At 37.8% G+C, this 27166-nt stretch overlaps 2 protein-coding genes across 2 annotated transcripts in view; one reads left to right on the forward strand and one right to left on the reverse strand.

Moving 5' to 3' along the window:
• Positions 1-27166, forward strand: part of LOC306986421 (uncharacterized protein) — a 110763-nt gene that overhangs the window by 63065 nt on the left and 20532 nt on the right. The window lies entirely within an intron of this gene.
• Positions 480-9531, reverse strand: tbx18 (T-box transcription factor 18). Its single transcript, XM_079589637.1, has 8 exons — positions 9067-9531; positions 8019-8193; positions 7233-7334; positions 6491-6662; positions 5837-6004; positions 4696-4760; positions 3266-3360; positions 480-2567 (listed from the first exon to the last, which is right to left on the reverse strand). Exons 1-8 carry the CDS (start codon positions 9293-9295, stop codon positions 1906-1908), a joined length of 1668 nt encoding a protein of 555 aa, XP_079445763.1. The 5' UTR covers positions 9296-9531; the 3' UTR covers positions 480-1905.

A 27166-nucleotide genomic window follows, 5' to 3' on the forward strand; every position in this document is an offset into this window, starting at 1 on the left:
CCAACCATGGTTGGGGGGCGCCTGTCACCTGTTAGTGAGATACAGCAAGCCAACCATTCCTCTGTTCTAAAATAAAAAAGCACCCAACAACCTCCTCTCTCTCTGCATGTGCTGTTTGTCTGTCATCTTCAGTCCAAAGACAGGTGTCTCACTGGTTCTGGTTCTAAAGACTGACCCAATGTTAGACCGCTAGTACAAATTCCTAGTGCTGTTTGAGTATTTTCAAAGTTTGGTCCCCTAATTTGTTTTTGTGCAGTTCACTAGGTTTTAAAAGTTAGAAGCAGTCAGAAGCTCTTGCATCATATCCTCCTTTACACACACACACACACACACACACACACACACACACACACACACACACACACACACACACACACACACACACACACACAAAGATAATATACGTAATGTCATGCTCATTTAGCGACAGAAAACTTGTTGATGTATGATTTCTCAGGGACAAAAGCTCAAACTTTTTTCTCATATCACATTTAATTGTTTAAAATGTAAGGTTGCAAGTTCAAACTTTATGCCTTTTGTGCGCATGAATGCATTCTGTTTGTCTGTGTCAGTGTACCTCTAGGAGCCCCTGGTGGTATTTTTCATTTGTAAGGCATTCAGAACCTTTGCCTGACCCCAAGAGAAGCATCTAACGCTGAAACACGTGCACAAACTCCTCGATTATTCTTTGCCATATGGATATATTTTATTTGGCTCAAAGGGTTTTCTAATTATCAGACCAACAACAGTCAAACATGGAGGAAGTGTCAAAAGAGTGGCCTCTGGCAAAAAAAAGCCTTATTATTAAAATGCAAGTATTTAAAATTGCCGTAAGTGCAAGGGAAATCTTTACACAGTATCAATAATATTCATATTCTCCATATTTGTGAAAAATTACATTTAATAAGAAAATTAGCAAAGGCTAACATGTCTGCAAAGGAAAAGTGTTCTTCTCAGTCTTGGGTTCAGAGTGAGACAGCTGACCTGGAATCAGCATGTATCTCGTGGCAGGATAATCCTTCTGAAGAATGCCAATGGTTGTATTTATAAAGTGTGAGAATTATCATCTTGGATCAGATTTCATTCAGCCCTGTCTGTTCCAAGACTCAGACAGCAGCGCTGATCCAGACAAAAACACTTCGACTTGTAAACACTATCTCACACATTTTGTTTTTCCTTGTCCAGTTTCAGATTAAATCACATTATCTGCCATTAATGCTGATCGCACAAATAAGTGACGTAGTTACCTGATGATTGTCACCTAGAAAATGGTGTAGTTCAAAATTCAAGTCATTGAAGTCTGTTTTATACTTCGTGACATCACTTCCTGTCATTTTCAGTCTGCTCACTCTTAAGTGCCAAACTCTGTTTTATTGTCCATAAGATGCTGAGTCCAGCCTCACAAAAGGCATCTGTTAAAGTCCTCACACTCCTACCAGCAGTTCAGGGGTCTCATTGAACCTTGATGAGATCCGATGGCTGATGTCCTTTCATGCCGTGAAACTGAGCAGGATTGTGCGCAAGTGTGTCTGTTAAGTGTTTTCTAGGTTTCCCGCGTGATTCTTCAGGCATTTCCATACCCTGGTGTCCAATAATAGTTTGTGCCGCTTCATCAGAATGATTTTAAAGATATAAAGTCTATTCAAAAATATCCTCAATGTTATCTTCAGCTGTCATCTTCACAAAACATAAATGATATTGCAGATTTCTCTCAGTTCTTTACATTGTGTACATCTGTTTCTTTTGCTTGCCATAGCAGTATGTCCCTCTCTCGACTCTTGCGAGAGTGATGAATGTCCGACGGATTATAAATTATGCTATTGTCTAGTCCTAAAAACTAGTTTATACTCAAATAAAACATTCTTAGCTGAGTTTTGTAGTCCGTCAAAGTTTTTGGGTCACAGGTCAAGCCATGTGGGCTGTCACCTGGGAGGTGGAGCTTGTCAGCCCCAAAGTCCTTGAGTCAAAAAGATTCTGTTGACTATTACTGAGCATGTGCAGACCGTCCACAGTGGATAGAACCTGCCTGTCCGTCAGCGTCCCGCTAGGGGAGGAGCCAAGGAATGAACTTTGCGTGGCGGCTGCCTTTTCAGGGCTGGTGGCCAATCGGGGAGAAGTGGAGAAGTTGTAACCATAGAGGCCATAAGGGCTGTGCAGGCGGAACCCATTATAGGATCCCTGTGTGCTTTGGTTGGTGGAAAACGCATTATGGGTATGGCTGGGCATTAGGTACTGCAGCTGGGAGGTTGTGCTTGGCATGCTGTGGATCTGGATTGGCAGGCCGCTCTGTGTGCACGAGAACGCTTCACCTTCGGCCCCGCTCATATACGTAGAGCTCCGATTAGTTGAAAAGGCATCTGCTGCAGGGCTGGCCAGTCGACTGTAGGAGTCAGCGGAGAGGGGAGGGCCGTAGCGGTGGAGAGGGTGGCTTGTTCGACTGCAGGTGGAGTAATCGCACACTGGCCCTGCCCCGGAACCCAGGTGGAATGTAGGGGAAGAGCATGAGGATGAGGACAGCAGATGTGTGTGTGCTGAAGACCCAACAACACCGTGAGAACCAGCTGCACCTGAACGCAGTCATAACGACACATATTAATAAAACATATACACACAAAATATACAAATCTCATAGTGTGAAATTTCACATTACAGAGATTCAAAGTAAACAAAAAAATCCAATTTATTCTTAATAAATTTCAAAATTATGTTTTTTTTTTACTTCATAATACATCTTCCTGGTCTTCATGTGTACCTGGCAGGGTTGTGCAAAAAAATCATATCTGAAGAATGGCTCATCTTTAAATCACAAGGTGACTTCAAGAAGGTTCATCTAGTTATTTGTTTGGTTAAAAGTTTAGTTACCGGTACAGTATATTCATTTATTTTGCTCCCATGCATTCAAATTCAAGTTCCAATTCTGCATCCAGTTTGCTAGCTCAATTCAAATTTAATTCAAATTCAGGAAATGAAAATATATTAAAAAAGAAAGAAAAGAACATTGTTATTTATTCACCTTCATGTTGTTCCAAACAACATTGGACCCAATTTACTTTCATTGCATTATCAAAGATTTTAGACATTTTTCTAAATATTCTTTTTGTTTTTGTTCCACATTTGAAAGGACATGAAGTATGTTAAACTCATTGGTACAAGATATTCCAAAGACAAAAATGTCTTATTCATGTTATAATTGACAAATATGTATAAACAACAACCCATTGTGCAATGATACATTTGACAGGGAAAACAAAGACACATGTGGTACCTTGTTTAGTTATTCCAGGGAATTCCTCAAATGTCAGAGTTCTCAGAGAGGGCCGCCAGAACGCATACGACTCAACCAGAGCCTCTAGTCCCATCCTAAATCACACAAGCATTCTGATCAATAAACATGTTTAGCTCTCAGTCCACTTAACAGAAAAGCTCTGCATCTGGCTAACCTTTCCAACAATGTGTTCAATCCTGCCAGCCATCTTAGTGCTAGGCCCTTTCTTTATCAGTATGTATTTGGGCAGTAAAGCAGAGCAGGTAATGAAGAACATAAAGTGTGTGTGTTGGTGTGTGCGACGGCAAGGCTATAATTATTTTCACATAGCTTTATCGGTGGGATCAGACATAGAGTGCAGGAAGCCACAGTTAAAGCTTTACGAGGAGAGAGAAAGAAAAAGAGAGAGGGGTGGGGGGGGGGTATTTTCTGGCTTTTTCTGGAAGTAATGGTGGTGCTCGGTGCGCCTTGTTAGCGTGGACGTTACCCCACCCCCTCCACAGTACCACTCAGGCGATAATTCACACAAGATGCCTCAACTTGTTTCGGCCCCAGTTTTATCAGCCACACCACTTGAGCTATCAAGTGGCCGAGTTTGTTTAGCAAACTGCTTAACTTTTCCTGTAACACTGAGCCACGGGGCTCGGTCTAAGTGCTCAGCGAGACCTCGCATAGGGACGGAGGAAAAGTGGATGTATGTGGTCTGCTCCGATTCAGAGGGGTGTTAAAATCGCTCTCGTTTAAAAATAATGAGCAGAGTTAAACTTCCCCACTGAGCTTTCGAATCAGAGTCGTGCAAGCCTTATTTCTGCGCAGCCTCCATTTCCTGTTTGCACGTTTATTATTTATTTCTCTTGTGTTATGTGAAGATGGAGATTATTTTTTATTGTGCAGTGTATTTTCATTTATACATTTATTTTTGCACATGGAATAATGGCTTTTAATCTGACTCTGTTTTTATGTTTATTTTGTCTAGGCCTCGCTGGAATCTTGTACTTTCAGTTTGGCTAAAAGAAGACTTTTCCCCCTTGATAATGATAATCATTTAATACGGTTTGATAGTCCTGAAATAACTTCACACTGATGTCAGAAGAGAATGAGAAGTTGAACAAAAAACTCTTTGTTGCCTCAAAAAAAGCTAGAGAAAAATAAATGTAATAAAGTGTCATTTCTGTATTGCGACACAAAAAAGGTCAAAGCAAAAACTACACATTTTGGCTATTCTGTGACAGATGGGCTTGCCTCAATTGTGATCAATACAATTTAATGAAAAACCTTGGAAGACCCATTTCCCAATTCCAGGATTGGTGCAGTTACTGCTTTTTAAAATGTGCAATGCCATTGACTCAAATCAAGCAAATCCTTTGGAAATCCAGAGCTGAGCATTAGTAACAAAGATGTGTACATATACAGTAACTAAATGTATTTACCTATTTCTTCCTGAGTCTCTGAATCCTTTTGCAAATGGATTCCTGTCGATCTTCAGTCTTGTTATCTGTAAAAAAAATCCACACACAAAACACATTCTCTTTACTGACCCAAAGCCTGTAATGTCAAATTCCCTGACCTAGCACCAGTGACCCTTATCCCACAATGCAATGTGTGTGGGTTTATTTTATAAGCTTTTTTCTTCCGTATGTGTGTGTGAGAGAACATGTGTGTTGTGTTTTTATAAGCTCAGACAAATGGGTGACATAATTTCTAAAAACTTGGCAGTTAACATGAAAATGATGATAAGATTTCAAGCTCTAACTTAAAACATGCTCTGGTATTAATCTGTTATAGCAAACGAAAACATGTTAATTTAATCAAACAATATATAAATATTCTAAAGTAGTTTTTTTCTGTTGCAATTTATAAATGCTTTGCTTCTGAACTGTAGGCAAAGGAGATTCAATACATATGCCTAAATAAACACATATGAAACTGTGCCCTTTATAAATAAATTGCCCTTTATAGAGTGTTGGTTTCATACTCTTTCAGTCTCATAGAGGCTTTGATCTATGAATTTAGAGAGCAGGAGCCCTTCAAATCCCAACTAGGAGATTTGTATGATTATTTCAGTAATATATCATATATTAAGTCATTTATCATACCAGTGTATACTAAATACGATCGTTCTGCAAGCTAACTGGGTTTATTATAAAAATAAAACATTAAAAAAGTAAACAAAAACAACTATTATTGTCACAATAGAACAGCTCTGCTTTATCCATTTTCATAAATGCTGGTATTGAGTCCAGATAATTCCAAAATAGTGTGTTAGATTTTGCATATCTTGTATCCTAATAATATTATGCATATTGCTTATATTACTTGCTTTTGTCTTGCTTGCTTGGACTTACAAAAATAAATTGGCCAGTTTAGTTGTGGCTGGCATGACTTTCCTAACTGATTTGTTTTATAAAAATCAAGCCGTAATAATGTAATCCAATAAAAAGAAAAGGCACTGAGCCCGACGAATTCCTCTTCATTTAATATCAAGAAACAATCTGACCCTTATTTGCAGCTTTTGTGATGTGTTATCAAATTGTGCATAAAACAGTTATGGCAGGACGTGTTGGGAATTACCTGTTGGTTTTGGTATGCAGTCACTGTTGTGAAGACAGTTTCAGGGAAAGAGAATTCTTTGACACCGTCCCCACTGGGAACCGCCTTCACCGGCGAGAGTTCTTCACCGCACTCCTTACGGATGACGTGGACACGGGGCTGGTACTTGTGCATGGAGTGCAGAATGATCTGGAAAACATTACATCGCGCATCAGTGTTTAGAGTGGGAAACGGAGGAATTACCAAAGCAGTTTTCTACCTCAATAAAAACACACATGCCTCCATTTTCAAAGGCCAAGCGGGCCTTTAACTGCCTCGCCCTGGGGATGCTTTCAATTGAGTTTGTTTACAACCCTCCACATTACAACATGTTTAGACCTTTAAAATAATACAGCAAAACAAAATGCACACCGGGCGACAATGGCTAGCATGTGTGTAATGGGGTGCATGAAAAGAGTTGTCCAATTATTATTATTTCAGGATCACAGAAGGAAAGTCTAAAGGTCTGCTTTACTAACTAACTTATGAAGTCTTAATGTATTTGCAGGTTTTCCTTATAAGCCTAACATGACAAGAATTATGCAGTTTTCCTTATTCAAATGTACAAAAACAGCAACAACAAAACATTTATATTCAGTAAATTACTATTGAATACATAATAAGAGATTCTCTCACATGGCCTTGGTCGTCGAGCTCGTTATTGGTCAGTTTGAGTTTGTCGAAGCTTATAACCTGGCGCATCCACGTCTCACCGGAAGCAGGCGAATCCGGATGGATGTAGACGCGTGGAGGGACCGGAGAGTCGGCGTTACCCGCTACCATCCACTTCGAGCTGTGGTACACGTACCTTGGAGTGGGGGAAAAAAAGTCAGTGTCTTTATATAATATGAATTTTAGACGGCTCGACTTTTTAAAGCAATATCTGTCAGTAGGCCTATAGTTTTGAACGCAACGTATTTGAGTTTCGTCGCGCGCAACGCACATTTCTTTTATTTTTAGTTAGCTAACCGTCTCAGACGTATATGGTTGCTTAGTCACTATTAGGTTTCTATTATATATTTGTGCTTTGTACATAATAAAATAAAGAATGACAGTAGCCTTATTGTTTTGTAGATGCAGTGATAATGAACTGAAATCACAGATCACCCCATTACTGTCTTTACAGCTGTACAAAAAGTTCAGATAGGCCTACACAGAGCAGCCCGCAATAAACTAACGCGTTATGAATTTGTTTTGACTGCCGTTGTCTCATGATGACCTTCAGGTCCACGAGGTCAAGCTCCCAAAAGGGCTTCGCAAAAGGCCGGACTGGAGATGTCAACAAAGTCCCGGAGTGCCATTTGTGGAGACGGTTAGTTCAAAATGCTCAATATTATGCAGCGACCAGTTGGGAAGACAAATTTCGTAAATTGCTCACCTGTACCGTTTGTTGTCGACAGGAACAATATCCATAGCAATATAATACTGTTGATGAGGATCCAGTCCCACGATCTTAACCCTCATCGCGGGAAACATTCGCCTGGGATAAAATTACATCTTATATTAATATTTTCATTACGACTACATAATATTGAGGCATGCAGAATTGCAAAAGAAAACTCAGATTTACAAAGAGCACAGTTTTTACCTTTATGTGGGCATCATTTTTGTTAGCCTACAGTAGTCTATAACGCAGCCCGTTAACGTCAAATAGCCTATCCTATGTTTCCAAATAGGCCTATATTTTTTTTAGAGATACAGTTAATTTAAATAAATGGTCAACTCAACATAAAAGTAGGTAGCCTATGCACAAAACCAGGCCTAAAATAATAGGAAAATCTATCAAATCTGTAAAAACAAAATAGTCTATGCAGTAGGCCTATATTAGCCTAAATATCAGCGGCATTTTCGTCGCAATCCCTTTTTAATTCAGTATTTAATTCCCAAAGTCCATATCTGAAAGTAACCGCATATAACAAAAAGAGACTGTCTGGATATTTCAGCAATTTAATTCAGACTTTGGTAAATGCGTTTTGGATTAAGATTTCATGTTTGGTTGCATCAAATAAATCTTTTTATATAATTTAAAACAAGTCACATGGCGTATTTTTTACTATAAAAAAACTAGTGTCTTTCTGATTCAAACGTAAATGTTGAATATGGTGATTTTAACCAATAACCATTAAAAGTTTTAACATTGAAAAGCGTGTTTTGTGTGATGCACCTGCCGGCTTTGGTGATGATCATTTCAGTTCCTATCTCGTGGAATCGCTTCCATAAGTCTGAGCCCTGCAAATCCACGCGCATCTCCTCTCCGGAGCTCGTGCCCGATTGCGCGAGGAGCTGCGCGCCCTGGGGTGCAGGTTGTGGGCTATCCAACAACACGTCCTCAGACTCAGCTGAGAAAGACAGAAAGAGTTTGTCTTAATTATTGCATAACAATCTGCAGAACCCTTTTTATTTGAACTATTGTTATTATTGCAATAACGAGTGCTGAAGTGGCATGCAAACGTGCTTTGCAATGATTTTCTGTATTTGTAGGCTACATGTATTTACAGACTAGGCTATTATTACTTTATAAATGCTGTTGAATATTATAGCGCAATCATAAATACATTTCCCCCGTTTTTTTCAGTTATGGAATTAAGAATTTAAGTCATGACTTTGATGCATTATCGAGATGACAGATTCTTAGAAGAACTGCATTCGTTTACTTTAAAACAATAAATAAATAGGCTAGTTACATAAAAAATAAGCGCATTTTATTCCAGCTCTATCCATAGTTTGTTTGTTGTTGTTTTTTGCAAGTAGGCCTATTTAGGCTTTAGTGATGGCAAGTTAATTTGAGTGTTTATGATTGTGGCCAAACTCATAAACAGAATAGATTAGTCACTCTCTCAGTGCCCATATTTATGAGGCTCATAACTGTGTTATTTTGTGTTTCTATACTGTATTTTTCGCCTTTGTCTCCCTAACTTGACTCAATTACATGTCTAAATGACAGAGGAAGGCTATTTTTTACTTTATTTATATATTTATTGAAGATTTTGTTACTGAAAGACTGTCTACTTTAATGTTAATTTTTGGTTTGTATTTAGCAGCCTATTACAATACAGGCTCGAAATACATAACAACATTGTGTATGTTTTCATCGTACCTTGTTACTTTTCAGCCAAGATAATTACAAATACATATTTATTTTGTGGTTGTTGTTTGTTCCGCGCGTAACTAGCCTATTTCTTATTTAGTTAGTCGAGGGATAGGCTACTTACGGGATTCGTCGCTTACGCAGTCTATCTCGCAACTCCTGGTGCTGGGACAAGTTCTTCTAGTCTGGGGTTGCGGACTTTCTGTCAGGCTCGACTCCTCGTTTACCTCCTCAAAACAATTTTCGTTGTCCTCCTCCAGCTTTCTTTTTTTCTCCGTGCCAATAAGCGCTTCTACCGAGAATGCGTGCGCTTTGAGGCTCATAGTACACGGGGACCGTCGTTTCTCAGCCATGGTTACAAACCGAGAAGACAGATTGACCGAGAAAGAGAAGTTCACCAGAAGTGCACTTGCAACAGCACTTAATCTAGCATTCCTTGAGTCAGAATAGTCCACTTCAGAAACTAATTAAAACGGGCGATGTGACAAAGACGCTGAAAACGAAGCGACGGTCTATTTAAAACAGTCTCATCGGTCTGTCAACGCGCACGGACACCGAGGCAGTGGCCGGGATTCGTTAAAGTGCCAATAACCAGGGAAGAAGAGGGGCGTGGCCTCCTCACGTCAATCACCGGCGCTCTCTGCCTATAGGCGCGCTGCGTTTCGACCCTCGTGTGGAACGTTCCGCCCATAATGTGGTAAAGCCTGGCTGAATGAATCATCTCTCACTCACTGAGCTCCAGTCGTGCTCGCGGCATTGCGATCATTTTCACACTGCGGCTGTACATGCTCCACATGCTTCCGCATTACCTCCTCACGAGCCCTTGTGAGCCAATCCTGTAGAATTATTACCAAATCTACGCCTGTATCTGGCCCAGTAATAAGACATGTCAAACTAACCTGACTTGAGACTTGCAGTCTACAGTTTCTAAATACAAGTCCCCAAGAAGCACTAATTTTTACTACGAGACACAATTTCCTGGTACAATAAATCAGACCCCCCCCCCCCTCCCAAAAAAGAACTCTTCACTATTAATTGTATACATTATTGCAAATAAATAAATAAATAAAACGACTGAATGCAAAATACAATATAATAAAAAAAAGGATGTTTGCATTTATTGATATAGCCTACAGCAAGTTTATACATTTTGAAAATAAATTAGACATTTTACAAGGCAATTATAAATAGCCTTTAGCTTTAAATAAGGCATTTTTTTTCTTTAAATAAAAAGAGCGAGCATTATCGATGGTGTATTTTGGTAGGCTGTTTGTGTTTCTTGGTTTTACTTTTGTTATTTGCTTATGCTATAGCCTACTGAATACAAGAGGGACAAATATTATAAATTATTTCAAAGAAAGTTTTTTTTTGTTTTTTTTTGGCCAAAAAACAATTTGCCTTGGGCCTATTTTTAGCGAGATGTTTTTAACAGATGCACACAGATAAGTCGCATAAATTATCATTGATTCGATCTATTAAACCCATGTGATTTTAGAGCATCTTGTGAGTTTTATGTACAGTGCTCCAGCCTATATATTTTCCCGCTGTTTGAAACGTGGAAATGATTGCACTGCCATTTGGAGAATTCGTGTCCCACGCGCATGTGAAGACACTTAGCGCACATGCTTTCTGTGCCTGTCAACCACCAGAAAAATATGAACAAGAAATATAAGGAAGAACAAAAGAGATTCGTGCATTATTTATCCTATTACAATATAATTAATACAATAAAAAATCATGTCCAAATGACAGTCGTCACTTTATAAAACGCTCACGTCACTATATAGGTAACTTTTACCTAATCTTTATACATTTTGTCATTTTGTCAAATTTTATAAGGCACAGGCTAGGCATTATATCAATATGGATCTGATAAATATGCAGACGCACAGTTCTAAATGTTTGCACACACTCCAGTGAACCACCATCGCAGCTATCTTCACTCATTCTTCGTTTACAGTCAAAGTCACTTTTGGACAATAGCCTGATCATTTTCAAATTACCGTATGTCTGATGAAGGCATTGACAATGGCCGAAAAGTTTTAAACTATTTATTTTAGTGAGTGTTGCACCTTTTCTTGAATTGGGATGAACTTTAGATTTTTGTTTGCACCTTCCCTTCAGTGGTTTAGCATCTCTTTTTGAACATTTTATCAAATTGCAGTGACCAGACCACCACAATCAGTCTCTTGACCTGCACAATATAATGGGTAAAAAAAACTCAGATTTTTGTGCTTTGTTTTTAGAACATATTTAGACGTTTCTGTTTTGTATAATGATTATACGAATTATTATTACTATATATGCTTGGAAAAAACAACTTTTAGTTTAGTTAATGGGGGGTAATCATTTTTTTAAATAAATTACAAAATATTCAGCCTACTAAATTTGAATGTTCGGTCTGGGCATATGTAGCCTTAATGTTTTACTCGATAGAAATTGAGTCTATTAAATATTTAAAACATTGTGTATTTTCAGTATAATTTTAGATGATTAATATTACCAATAAATTATTTTTATTCATTAGTTAAGAGTTCGCATGGAGAGCTGCACCTGATAAGAGTTTCATTTGCGGCTGGCCATTCAATATTGAAAACAAACCTATAGCCTATTTTTTTTACAACGCATTATTGAAGACATTTAATTGATTGTGCCTATATTCTTAAATTATTTCGAGGTTTATACGTTTTGATCGTCTTTGTAGCCTACATTCATGGACAAATCATGAAACAATTTATAGGCTACTGTTAATGTGGCTTTATTATGACGGCTGTAAATTATCACAATAATACATCATTGTCCTATTATAACTAATAATAATTATTATTATTTTTATGCCTATCCATTTGGACATCTTAACCTTAAGCAAACGAATACTTATGGAACGATTATATAATTAATTTGATTTAAAAAAAAAAGAATGATCTTGAATTTACTCTATAATCTGCAACAAGTGTTTATAGGCTATTTTCTATGCCTTTATGGCGATTTTATATTTCTATGTAATGTAACCTATTAGATAATTTAAATGCTTTCATCTTTTTAAATTATTTTATATTTAAGAATGATAAGCGTAGGCTATTGCAAAAACGTTTTAGCCTAGGCCTATTTGTTTGTCCTCCAGTTTGGATATGTGCATAATATCTGCAAAACAGCATATCTTTTCCGTTTAATTTTTTTTGTTTAGCATATTTTCGTTCTTGTTTTTCTTGCACCTTTAATGCATGTGTATAGTCAGTTCATGGAATGAAAAGCGTCTAATAATAACGGTTATTTTCTGCTTATAATAACCTGGTGATAAAGCAGAGGAAACAGTGCGCTTTTTGTCTTAGCTTGCAGCTCGCAAATAACACATTTCTTTGTAATCGCTCGGCATTGCACAACTAAATTTAGGCTTATTTATAATAGCATTTAACTTTTTTTTTTTTTTTTTTTTACAGAAGTCTTCGCAATAAATCAATGTGTTTCCATTTGTCTCTTGTGATTGTGAAGCATCAATGAAAATGACGTGTGCACTTATTGCACAGATGAGACTGCACTCATGTGTAAAAGACGTTTGTTTACTAATCCTCGCTCTGTAACCTCTGGCATCACTGGACTCAAACCATGTCGGCTGGTTAAACTTTAGAGTCGGAATTGCTGTGTCTGGGCACCATATTGTTAACAGTTATTTTGCTAGTGCTAATGGCCGCGTGGCAGCCAGCCAAGGGCTTTATAGCGGAAGTGGCAGCGCGAGGAACGCGGGTATATGGGAGGAAGAAAAAACTATTAAGAAGAAAAAAAAATCCCTTTGAAAGCAGGACGAGAGAGACCCCATTGCGACCCACTGCTGCCACCGTTATGTGTGTCAGTGTGTGCATATGAGAAAAAGACCGATCACAGAACCGGTAACCGGCGGATAAATGTCTGAGGGCACTGAAGCATCCTCAATCCGCCTCAAATGAAACGACACGCCAAACCATCCGTGACCCACAAACCCATTCATAAAGTTAATCTCCCCGTGAAAATGCGGTATTTCTTAACGTGCACCATATACACTGATGTATTTACCGTATTTATGCCAGTATTTATGGGGCGGCGCAGACAGGGACCCCCAGCGACTCTGTCGTTATTGACATTGGATTTCCGCGCCGCGCGTTACGACCTGTCACGTGGGAGTGTAGCGAAACAAACGTTGGCAGAGGTCAACTTTGTTTGTGTGAGAAAATTATTAAGAGGAAGGAAGCCGAGCTGGCATGAAATATTAATGTCCTATCTTGTTCTTCCTTGCAGCCCAATAAATAGAAAATCAAAAAGTATTGGGAATAATTGAGTCACACAAGACTTTAACATAAGACTATTTAATAGGTTGCCCCTGTTAAAAATATGCTGGCCCTACCTAGTTTAAGATGGTCTCCCAGTCTGACCAGAAACCTCCCAAAAACCAGTTAACAGACCGATCTGACCAGATTAAGACTTACAAACCAGGTGAATAATAGTATAGGCCTAGTTAAGCTGATTCTAAATAGGCTACTTTTGGTTTTGTGTCCAGCTATACTTGGTGAAGACAGTGTCTTTTTCATCTGAACAATATGTTTAGAAGATGAATTACTGCATTAAAAAGAAGGGATGAATATAGAAATAATCAACAGGCTCTCTGGAATTGAGATATTTTAGTTGAGGCTTGAGAAAATGATGGTAGTTTCTCATTTTAGCCTCTAGAGGGTGATGAAATGGTTTCTCACTAGACCGACAGCAGGGAGTGTGAGCATCACTCAGAGGGTCTCCAAGCCTCTTGGGACAACATTAGCACTGGACGGATGAAGTACCAGAGAACTACTCCCTCTCGTAGAGCACAAGGAAGAAAGGAAGTGAGAAAGAGGAAGTGTTGAATAGAGAAAAGGAAAGAGATCGTAGGTCAGATTTGGGGGGAGAAGAGAATAGAATCAAAAGTTAAGAAAAAAGTTGAGCAAGCAGGTGTTTTTTATGAACTCCACTCTCTTGAGAAAAGATAGTGAAAACAATTTAAATCCAAAAGCAATAAAATCATGAATGAGTGAGCCGCTCAGAGGAAATGACTAGAAGGTAAAAGAAAAGTAAAGTAAAAGAAGAGGGAGGAATAAATAAGAAGCAAAAGACAAAATACACTTTTTCTTAGAATGGTGAATGCGCTTAACTTAAGTTGGAGGATTTATTTTATTTTATCTTCTCGTTAGTTTATGGGTCTCGTCATTTAGAAAAAAATGTCAGCCTTTCTGTATACAAACCTATTCAGAAGGACATCAGCCAAAGGTAGTCATTTTAAAATCAATTAAATTTAAAGATAAAAAAAAATACCAATATAAACCCATATAGGCTTACTGGATGAGAAAAAGATTTTCCATCTGCATTGATTCTTATGATTTGTCTTTACAAAATAACACTGCATTGTATATTCCAAAACATTTTTTAATATAGTAAACTTAAAAACTTATTTTAGAAGCACATACTTCAGTATGTTAAGTGTTTTACGTGTCATACTCACTCACACACATGTATGATATGCATAGGCTCACACACAGCAAGTCTTATTTTAGACATTTTAGAGTGTGTAATTGAATGTAATGGTATACAGCTGGACTTTGGGAAGAAACTAGCAAAAAAGACCAAAGAGTTCAGAATTACTGAACTGGACACACACAAAACATTCCTCCCTCCAGCTATCCGTCAGCTGTCTGTTTAGTCTGTCAATCTTTCTTTAACAGCTCATTAACACATATACACTCACACACACTCTGTTGTTTAATATTTAAGGATGGGTTGCTCTGTCCCATGCTCCTTAAGCGCTGCGGTATCCCCTGGCTGAGTATGGTTTTAATATACATATCTGTGTATTGGACTAATAGAATTATACTGTGTCTGATGTGTTCTCCGAATTCACACGGGCATCCTGCCTGGACACCTGCAATAACACCGCAAGGACCTACTGAAAATATCCACACTGTCAGGCAGCCGCAGGGCAGCCCTATTCCGGGACCTGGACTGTTTGATATTTTATGAATGGGAGGAGAGAAGAGAATGGAGGAGAGGAGAGGATGAGAGGATACTGGGGAGTAAAGAAAGAAAGAGAGAGACTGTGCTTATGTACACACAAAAGCTGTTTTCTCTTCCTTCGGGTTGTCATCAGAAGGGCTCTCACACTCAGCACACATATGGAACACTTTGAGGAATCTGACTCGATGCGTCTTAAGGGCACATGGTGCGGGCCGTGAGTGAGTGACTGCACGATGAGGTCTGGATTCCACAGACTGACATGCTGTGATATTCATAATCTGCCATTCAGAATCTAATTTAAACCTGGAAAGCTTGAGAAAATAATGAATTCGAATTAGTGTTTCTGAACAAATTGAGTAAACGATTCAGTGTTTTTGAACAAATCAATTGTATAAATGAGTCACTCATAAAGACACTTGTCTCCACCTACTGGTGTAATCTTCAGAAAGATTCACTAAAAAAATTCCCTCAAAAAATACTGTAGAACAATTTTCAATAGTAGTCTCAGACTTTTGGACTCCACTGTATGTTGTAAAGTCCTCTTTTATGATTGGACTCAGAGACTGGAAGAGTATTGAAGTGATTAAGTGGGTGAGTAAAAGATGTGTTGTATTGTGAGTCATTATATCTGTGTGTGCCAAAGCAAGAAAGAAACGCATGACAAGAGAGTAACCTAAGATTAACACGTGGCAAGAGAAATAAAACACACACACACACACACACACACACACACACACACACACACACACACACACACACACACACACACACACACACAGAGATATAGAGAATTGATATAGTAAATATAGAGAAAGGAACTTGTTTTTATTTATTTAGATTTTTCAGTTTTCCTTTCCTCTCTACATGTGGAGAGAAAATAGATGGGTGGATAAAGCTAAACTGAGGGCTTTCCTCTGCATGTTTGTGTGCTAAATGTATAAAAGTAGAACATAAATTGACGAAATAGAGTAAATGGATAGAAAATAAGCAAAGTTGTTTAACTCTGTCCCATTCTCTCCCTCTCTCTCGTTCTCTCTCTTCCTGTTTTATATGCCCCTTTATTCCCTTTCCTGCTGCTCAAAGCCAACCACCATGAAACCACTGCCACATTAGAGCCTTTAACTGGCTATGGCCGGCCCTATACTGGCATAGCCACCCTGATCGTGCCACTCCACTCCTTATCAGTGTCAATCATGTTTCATCATTCTTCATTCCACAGCTGTCATCACACACAACCTTTAAGAGAGCCCATAAACCCAAATCTCAGTTCCTGATTCATGCTAATCCAAGACTGTTTTTTTTGTTTTAAACCGGCACATTTTTAGAGTTGTTCTTTATTGGGCTTTGCACAGAATGTTTGGAACATTCGAGGATGGAATGGCGTCGTAAAGACCAGCTGGACTGGCATGACTTGGTTGTTCTGTTAGAATGAGGTCATCAGCATGAGATGACATATTTCTGAAGGGTCATTTTAAGAGACCAGAGTCAACTGTCACACGTGGTCACAAAACACCCCCGTCCCCCAAAAAACGCATGTGCATACACTACCGTTCAAAAGATTGTGGCTGGTAAGATTTTTTCCAACTTTTTAAAAGAAGTCTCTTGTGCTCACCAAGTCTGTATTTGATCCAAAACATAGTAAAAACATTAATATTGTGAAATATTATTACAATTAAAAATAACTGTTTTCTATTTTAATATAGATTAAAATGTAATTTGTTCATGTGTTGGCAAAGATGAGTTTTCAGCACCATTACTCCACTCTTCAGTCAGTGTCACATGATCCTTCAGAAATCATTCTAAGATGCTGATTTGCTGCTCAAGAAGAAACACGCGTTGCTCCATATGGTCACTCCTATAAACTTTCTCTTCTCAATGATGCCATCACTTAATTATCCAGAACTCACTAGTTCAAAAGCATTAATCTCAACATGTAGTTAAACCAATGCAATTTTTTTAGCAATGAGACAAAAGTTGAAACAGGTGGATGCCATTATTCTTAGTCACTGCGGTCATTAGCAGCTGCGATTGGGTTTTAATCTAATGAGAAAGAGAGAGAGAGAGAGAGAGAGAGGGGAAGAGATGAAGTATGTGTGATGTGAGAGTGTATGAGAGTAAAAGACTGTGAAAGATAAAGCCAGACAATGATGTGAGGTGATCAATCTTTACGGGCTAACGCTGCAGTGTTTATCAAAAACACAGCTGGACATAATGAGACAAAACAAGACCTCATGCATGCGTGTTTGTGTTTTTATGATGCGCATAAAAACATTTTACATATTAGCATGCGGCGAAAGGGATTAAATGAATGGTAATTGAATGTATTGTGTGTGTAAACCTGTTTGTCAGTGCTTGTTTGCGAAAGTGTCCTTGTTCAGATTGTTATTCACCTCTAATTGCCAGTGGTGAACGCTCACTAATTCTCTTAAAATGTTTGCTCTTGAAGTTCTGACAAACAACCAAATAACTATTTGCACATCTGTGCTTGTCCAACACATTTCACTCTTGGATGTAATCACAAGACTATCGTGTATAATAGCGTAATTGCACTCAATTCGTAAACAGCCATTTAGCTCACCATTTACAATTCAGAGACTGTAGTGAGAACTCGCGCAACTTTTTGAGCATCACCAGGCCGTGCTGAACCCCCCAAAAACGTCTGTTTATAATTGAAAAACTGGCCATCTAAATACATATTTATGTCAACAAATTGATGACAGAGTTTTGACCAAATAAAATCCCTATCATTACACTAAGAACCATTGGCATGCTGCTTGTCTAAACCAATTTAATCTGCTGCGTTAAAAAACACAAAGCAGTCTTTTTCCAGCTCTTGATTCCTGCCAAATATATATACGCCTCAGCACACTCTCTTACAAGGGGAAAATATCCATCAAAAATGAGACAAACTTGGAGGCGTAGTTTAGACATTGTAACAGGAACCTTCATGTAAACAAGATAATTGTGTGTGTGTGTGTGTGTGTGTATATATATATATATATATATATATATATATATATATATATATATATATATATATATATATGTATAATTTGTGTGTGTATATAATGTTTTATATTTTTTTTAAAGCTACTTTTATTCAGCAAGGATTCAAGTTGATCAAAAGTGAGAGTATTATTCTATTATGTTATAAGATTTCTATTTACAATAAATACTGTTCTTTCTATTGATCAAATAATAATGAAAAAAGCATTACAGTTTCCATAAAAAACATTAAAACAGCTCAACTGATAATAATAAGACATGTTTCTTCACAAAATCAGCATATTTCTGAAGGATCGTGTGAAACTGAAGTCTGGAGTAATGATGCTGAAAATTCAGGTTTGCATCACAGGAATAAATTACATTTTAAATTTAATTTCAGCTTGTAATAATATGTCACAATATTACTGTTTTTATTGTATTTTTTAAAAACATAAAAAAAACGTACAGACCCCAAACTTTTGAACTGTGGTGTAGGCCTACATATAACTGACCCTGACACATCCAACTTGATCATTTAAACATTTAATAGGGCAGCAGAAAGTACTTTTAAATCAGGAACAAACTTTAGTCATGTTTAAATGATCCATTTGGATGTGTCAGGGTCAATCAACATTTTGTTTTGGTCCTTGCTTGGATTAAGCCTCTGCTGCCAATATCCAACTATTGCAGACTACCATATTTAGACGTCTGGCACTGTCTGGCAGTGATTTCAGACTCGCACAAGCACAGTAGTTGGACTGAACAGGTTCTGAATGAGACAGAGTAATTATAGTCTTACGAGTGTAACGTTTCTTACATTTAATTCTTATTTGCTTGAAAGGCACTATGTTTTATGTTGAAGCGTATTATTTCATGTGGTGGATACACTGATAATAACTGTCTTGTAGTTGTTCTTTACCACACTGTTGTGCTGCTGTGGTCTGGGCATAATTCATTTCATACTGAACCTGTGGACAGACTCTCAGTGGGGAGGTGGATTATTTTATTCCCCCTGATCATTTCATAAATCATATCACTGGAAGAACGAAGCCGCATAGTAAAACAAAGCAATCCTCGCCGTCACGTGGCCCCGTGGTGAAGACTCGGGATCTGCGCTGAAATATGATAGAAAAGCTGCGGTTCTATTCTCTCCTTCTATTCATATCACACTGAGGGCTAACTTAACAGGCTACAGGAAGTCTATGGTGGCTCTGTGGGGACCAAATTAATTTGCATTGAAAGGTAATGTTGTGTGGATAACCAAGGACCGAGGAGACGGCGGTACGGTGGCTTTTATTTGATGGATGAATCGAAATAAGTTGCCAGACAGCTTGGGTTTGGTTTGTACATTGGCGTTCCAAAGTGCTGATGATTCGTTTGTTACTCATAATGCCCGTTTTGCTGTCTGCGTTAAACCCGTTTGTTGTTTACGTCCTCCACATGTTTTTGGCCATGGTCTTCACATCTGATGGCTGTTAGGTGGATAGTGTAGTGACATTTGTTTGTCTGGATTGAGCCAGCAAAAGGGAAATACTAATTTTAACGTCAAACACGACGACTCTTGCACTCACTTCTGACCTTGTTGAGAGAGTTAGAGCAAGAGAACATTAATGACATGTTTGAAGAAAGAGAATGGCTGCCTTCCCAGATCACCTCATGCTGGCTGCATGGCGCCATCATCAGACTTTAAGTGGAATGTCAGCACACAGTCAAAACAGCCTGTTTTCAACAATAAGTCATGTTTCATCTATATTTTTATCCTTTTATTCAAATATCAGTGCGCTCCAAAAGTCTGAAACCACTAGCGAAAATGCTATTTTTATACAAAATTTTTATTTCAAATAATATTATAACAATTTCAGCAAAACATGTTTTCCCCTACTTCTGGAGAATCATGCAGAATTATAAATATCAAATCTTCTTGATATTATTTCTTTTTTTCCCCCTTCATTTTAAATTGTTCAAAATTCTAAACATTTCTGTTTACTTAAATGTTAAAATAGGGCAAAACAGATTTTCTATGTAAACTTGATTTTTTTTTTTACCTCAGTATAAATAAAATGTAATATTAGGCTATTATTATTACTAAATATTAATCAATAATGATTATTAAATAATAATTTCATTATTAAACATCATATATTATGATGTATGATACTATATACACATTATTATTATTATTATTAATAATAAATAATAATAAATAATGTTAACAATAGAAACATCACTGCGAAAACTTAAAAGAATGAAATAAAATGATACAAAGTCCTGGATTTTAACAATGCCATGACATCCTGTTAGATCCTTCTGGGAATCAGTCATAAATCATGTCAGACACTTTGTCTCTGGTCTCTAGTAAGCAGGGTTCAGCTGATCCTGACTGTCCTTTATGACACGCTTACACCCTCAACTGTTAATCCACTCAGGGCCTCACTAGTTCATGCAGCAGATGCACGACGCTCTGGCCGCTCTCAACTGCTCAACCTCCATCAGAAAAGATGAGGGACCGAGCTGATCATTGAGCTCTCTCTCTCTCTCTCTCTCTCTCTCTCTCTCTCTCTCTCTCTCTCTCTCTCTCTCTCTCTCTCTCTCTCTCTCTCTCTCTCTCTCTCTCTCTCTCTCTCTCTCTCTCTCTCTCTCTCTCTCTCTCACACACACACACACACTTTTTCTCTCTCATATAATATGGGATTTTTCTTTCTGGAGTGAATGAGCGCTGAAATTACATTTCGCTGAAGTTTCCATCGTAAAACGTCTATGCGGAATTACTTCTGGCTTTCGACATCGCACTTCTCCCTGCTTTCTTCTCTTTTTTTGTCAACAGCTCTGTGAGAGAAAGGAGTAATAAAACATAAGAATTTTAACCAGCTCTTGAAGCAGTCGTTTTTAATTTGCTCTCCAGTGGGATTTCAAGGGCCCTGTTGATCCCCCTCGACTCGACCCGAACTTGTTCTGAGCACTCAAGCATGATGGTCTGAACTTCACAGAGAGATGGAGATTGGCAGGGCTGTTCTCGCGTGTGTGTGTATGTGTGTGTGTTTGTGTGTGTGTGCATAGAAACTTGTGCTTAAGCAAGAAAATAAGCAAGCCCATTGTCATAATGATCAGTCCCTTTTACATTTTATGATCATGGACCGCGCTTGAATCGTTAAGTAGGAACTTTTGAGTGAATGCGGAAAGTATGTCTGATCATGGTATGTTTCTTCTGTGTGTGAGGTCTGTGATCCTTAGCCTCGCACCTGCAGCGCTGTCGTCTCTACACCCTGAGGTTTATTTAGATGAGAACTAACTGATGCTTAAAGAGCAATCCTCCCATCATGTGTCTCCCAAAGGAGGAAGTTCTAAATTAAAATCAGCCTTTAGAAATGAAAGAAGAATTTACAAAGAAGAAATGTGCACCAGAATGACTGTTTGACATCAGTGGGGTTTCCCTGATAAAATGGTTTAGTGGTCTTGGATGTCTTTTAAAGGACAATTTATTTTACTTTAATTACACTATTTTCTTGTGAGCATAGAAGTGCTCACAAGAGCACTTCTATGTGTGTGTGTGTGTGTGTGTGTGTGTGTGTGTGCGTGCGTGCGTGCGTGCGTGCGTGCGTGCCATTTAAAGGGGGGGGTACAATGGTGTTTCATGTATTCAGAGTTGTTTACAGTGTTAAAGAGATGGATTCTCATGCTAATAATGGCCAAAGTTTGAAAAGTTATTGTGAACGAATAACAGAGAATTTCTGTGCTGAAAATCATACTTCCGGGTTGCAACACGTTTCGGCTGGTTTTTTTCTATCGTAGATCTAATGACGTAGACCAGAGTGGAACTCCTTATATGAGCATTGCTCTCGGAAAAGCGCGTTCACGCACACGTCGACCAGAGGAGAGAAAGACCGCGTTCATCGACGCGCTACTACCGGAAATCATCATCAGCAGCGCTAAATAGGAATGGTTGATGTCAAGAATGTCTCCAAAAAAGTGTGTTTTGGGATGTGAGGGAAAGTTTACCTTGTTCAGCTTCCCAAAGAACCCAGTGTTACTGGAACAGTGGATGCAGTTTGTATGTTGTGGATGCTCCCGCTTGACTCTATAGCTCCGCCCACGCCCAGAATCAAGGACCTCGGCTTTTTCCGGATAGAATCGGAAAGCTGTATTTTTATTTTATAAATATGATAAAACTAAAGACTTTTTGGAGATATGAAGGACGCACTATTACTCTATAGGTACTCAAGATTAACATGAGATTGACTGAAACTAAGTATTTTACCCCCCCTTTAAAGGTTTGGGGTCGCTTTTGTTTGATCAAAAATACAGTAAAAAAAATACAGTAAACATAAAATTGTGAAATATTGTTACAATTTAAAATCAGTTTTCTATTTTAATATATATTAAGAAGATGCATCATAAGATGCATCATTCCTGTGATAGAAAGCTGAATTTTCAGCATTGTTATTCACAGTCATTCGTTTACTTCAGTGTCACATGATTCTATTTCCTGATTTGGTGCTCATTAAATATTTCTTGTTATTATCATTGTTGAAAACAGTTGTGCTGCTTAATATGTTTTTGTGATATATTTTTTTTCCAGAATTTAATTTTTTTAAATGATTTAAATGCATCCTTTCTTAATAAAAGTATTAATTTATTTTTAAAAAAGTTTGACACCAAAAATTTTTGTAAGTTATAACCAGCATTGTACCAATATATAAAATCTTACTGTTTTTTTAAATGTACTTACTATTTTTGAATCCACCTTAGTTAAAGACCAGCTGGTCTTATGGTCTTTGAACATCCATGTAAAATAAATGTATTTTAAAATAAGTTCTTTAAAGTCTCCCCTCACTAAACAACAGATCAGCACACCATGAAGCTGTAGCCTCATTGTTCCTCTTCTCCTCAGCTCTCCACAGCCTGGGTCACTGTCCAGATATTCATGATCTTGCTTTACTGGCCTCTGTTTTCACTCTGGGATTTGCAGAGGAAGGAAAAGTGTGAGAGAACAAAAAACAGTCAGGTGTGAGGAGTGTGTGTGTGTGTGTGTCTGGCATCCGTAAGCCGTGTGTGTGTGTACTTGGCACTCATTTAGCAAATGTGTTTGTGTATGTGTGTTTAGCGAGTTATGACCTGCTAAAACAGCCACATCTTAGTCTGCACACTGTAAATCAGCAGGAAGCACCAAACACAGCAGGGTGATTGGTGATGTGAGACCACACCCCCTAATTACTGCAACCCGTCATGCCAATGTGCTAACGATGTTCTCGCAGCCAGCCTTACTCCATTTAACCTCGCTGCGTTTAATCACTGACCTGATTCCAATAACCCAATTTAGCTTTTGCTCCTCTTTTCCGTCCCTTTGTATGGCTGGGTTTCCTTACACAAAACCTGAAAATAGAACAGTGTTTATAAACAGCTCAAGTGTTATATGTACATACATAATTCTGCCTTTTGTCTGATTTACGACTTTCCAAAATGGAAAAAGTCCTTATTTATTTGCATATATTATTAATATTATTTGTTATTTAAAGGGGTGGTTGAGTATGATTTCACTTTTCTCACTTTAGTTAGTGTGTAATGTTGCTGTTTGAGCATAAAAAAACATCTGCAAAGTTACAACGCTCAAAGTTCAAAGCAAAGGAAGATATTTGCTTTTAAAGAAAAGGATTACAACAAACGGCTGGTAGGGACTACACCACATTCTTCCGGGTTAGTGACATCACCAACCCTGGAGTTTACATAAACCCCGCCCCCGGGAACACGCAGTCCATGTTGAGAAGAGGGAAACTTGTTGTATAAGAGTACATTTGTGAGTCAGCTCAAACTTTAGCATCCATCTTTTCACATGCAATAGAAAGTCACTCTGTGTGCATCTCACAACAGTTCCTATACGAGCAATTTATAGATTACCATGAGAGAATATCCTAATTGAAGATAGTTAACTCCATAAATTCATCAACTAACCTTTCAGAGACGTCCTGTTGCATTATACGTGTTGTCACTTCTTCTTGAGTCTCTCCATATTTGTCTGAATCCGTTTTTACATTAAAGGCAGAACAGTTTCTGTTATTTTAGTGTGTCTGCGTGAGGTAATCGCAGCTGCTAACACACTTGAGCTCTTGAAACCCCGCCCTCTGCACCAGCTCATTTGCATTTAAAGGCACAAAATGGTGCGTTTTTGCAAACCCTCAAAAAGAGACAACCTTTACATGCTATATAAAACATATATATGGGGTATTTTGTTCTAAGACTTCACACACACACTCTGGAGACATCAGAGATTTATTTAACATCTTGTGAAAAGGGCATTGTACCACCCCTTTAAGCAACAGGCAATTGTATTGTTGTTCTTTTAAGTTCTTTCAGTATTTAGTATTTAGGTTTGGAAAAACATGGGCACGAGATAATGATGACAACATATTCAGTATTTAAAATAATTATGTTGGAGTTGCTAAGCAGAAAGTTCTGAAGAAACAGGCAATTTTTACTTTTTTTATAATAAACTGACACATTCGGAATAAAGACCTAAGGTAAAAAGCAGGGATAGATGTATCAAACTATATCTGAAAGATGATGAGTTTAGTACTTTATATTTTGTATCCTTTCGTGCACCTGTCTCAAGACTTTAGTCACATAATATGCTTTACCTCAAAATGTGTTCTCTTACTGTCAAACTTACAAAACAGTACTGAAAAATGACAGATAATGACCGTTTAGTTTGTTGATCTATAATTCACGGATTTACCGCTCCTAGCCCGAACCCCTTTGTTATAGTGTAAAAACTCAGTTCAGAGTGAAGATTCTGTTGGCCAGCCGTGGCACTGAAGGTGTTAACCTGTTGCATGTGAAGCTGAAAACAGCTAGGAGTATTAAACTCACACATCATTAGTGAGGTGTAAATCCCCATCCCACACAGACACACACTCACACATTGAAGATTGTTTTTGTGGGTCCTGGAGGCATACCACTGAAAATGGACCCAGTTTAACACAAGTTGCTTTTAATTGGCTGTTTCTGCCTGGCAAACAAGGTGTGCCATTAACAACATAACACAGAAATATCAGAGAAAACACACACTCACTCACTCACTCACACACACATACATAAACTAGTCTAAAGCAGAGCTAAATGAATACATTGCTCAAGGTTTTACTCTAATACAGGATGAGAAATGCTTTTCGAGTGGCAGAAGCTAGTGTCTGTTTACAGCAGCAGAAGTGCAGTTCACCGAGTGAAAGTGAGAGAAAAGCCAATGCGGATGTGGTGGTGGCATTTGTCGATTTCTCATTTCTCTTGAGTTGAGCTGCGGTTTCTTTCCCATCTTAGACCCGATGACTTTATTAAATACCGGTTCCTTGGCAACCATCACCCTCCAACACACACTCTCTTTATAACCACACGGCCAGCTGCTGAGTTTGGGTTTGATGTGGCATAGCCACAGTATCTTGATACCATGTGCCCAACAAAAAAGGAAAGAGGAGTTTATCAGCCATCGCAGATACATTTACACGCAATACATTTACATGTTTTTATTATCATTATATATTTCATATTTTTATTATTATTATATGTTGTTGTATTTATATATTATTATTAACATTTTTATATTTATTCACCAACTGTATTGTTAAATATTACATACAAACTGCATAGTGCTTTCAAAACATATTTAGACGCACATAAAAAATATATGAATATACTGCATTACACAATATCAAACCAAATAGCATTCATTTGCAATTAAAACAAATATTTTTTATTTTAAATTATAAAACAAAACTGTGAACTAGAACATATTTTAATGTCATATAACTCATCGATCCATATCTTATTTTATGCAAATGAAATCTCTTTCTTTATAGAAAATGTGCCTGTAGTGAAAGGCATTCTCACAAGGTTTCATTCACTCATTTACAGTTAACGACAGATTAGCAGAAATCTTTTGTTCAGTGGAGCAGACAGCCGCTTGCATGACTGCTGTTAATTTTGGCAACACATGTACATTAAAATCTGGCCAAATTAAGAGCAGACTTTTGTTAACACCACGATGCATTAATGATTTCAGCAACTCGCAACCACACGTGTATTGCACGCACACTCATTAGCAGCACATTTCCAACCATCTCTCATCTTGCTCTTGTACTCTCTCTCAGCAGGTATGAGTCTGTAGTGAGGACTCATCAGTACACAGGTTGTAATTCATATTTGGCCTGAGGAGCAGAGGAGTCTTTACAGGCTTGAGAAAACACACGTGTTGTTCCAGTCTGTTTCCTTTCAATAAAACCCGACACTTAGCACTTCATTTCAGACCACTTCTGATAAAATGATGCAGGTTAGTTAAAGAAAGAAAACAAAGGGAGCTAGTCAAAGAGACAGAGAAATGGGCCAATGAAGAAAGATAGAAAAGTCAGTAATTCAGCAGAGCATTTCAGATGTTGTTTGTTCTTAAGATAAGTACGGCAAGCCTCTCTAAATGGAGGATGATCGAGGCGTGCTCAGCACAGCACGGGGAATATTTTACTGCTGTAATTTTCATGCGCCTTTAAAACTGCCTCTAAATTAAGAGTGGGCTATACAATACATTATAGCCCATTATCGACCATTCACACATACAAACCCCAAAGCCCAAATCGCATAAACACACACACACACACACACACACACACACACGCACGCACACAGTACTTTTCAAAGGTTTGGGGTTGGTAAGATTTTTTCATGTTTTTTAAAGAAGTCTCTTATGCTCACCAAGGCTGCATTTTTGTAAATAATAAATACTGCAACATTATTTTTAATTATTAAATTTTTTATTAACTATTCTATTGTGATATATTAAAATCTAATTTAGTTTTGTGATACAAAGCTGAATTTTCAGCATCATTACTCCAGTCTTCAGTCACATGATCCATGATCCAGATGATCCGAAACATTTCTTATTATTATCAATGTTAAAAAAAAGAATTGTGCCGCTTTATATTTTTGTGGAATCTTTTGTACACTGTTAAACATTAATGTAGGGCCTAATCTTTACTGTAAAAATATTGTAAAAACGCTATACGAAGAAAGAAAACTGTTAACAGTAAGTTCCCGTACTAAAAACTGTAAAAGATCTAACTGGTAATTTCATGTAATTTTTACAGTAAATGTTAAATTCACAGTTATTTTAGTGTCATGTGTGTTACCATAATTGTGTTGTGTGTTTGCGTGAATGACTTTTTGCACCTTTAATTCAGCTGTGGAAAGGC

Source organism: Phoxinus phoxinus, assembly GCF_949152265.1.
Source record: "Phoxinus phoxinus genome assembly, chromosome: 18".
NCBI classification, from domain to species: Eukaryota; Metazoa; Chordata; class Actinopteri; order Cypriniformes; family Leuciscidae; genus Phoxinus; species Phoxinus phoxinus.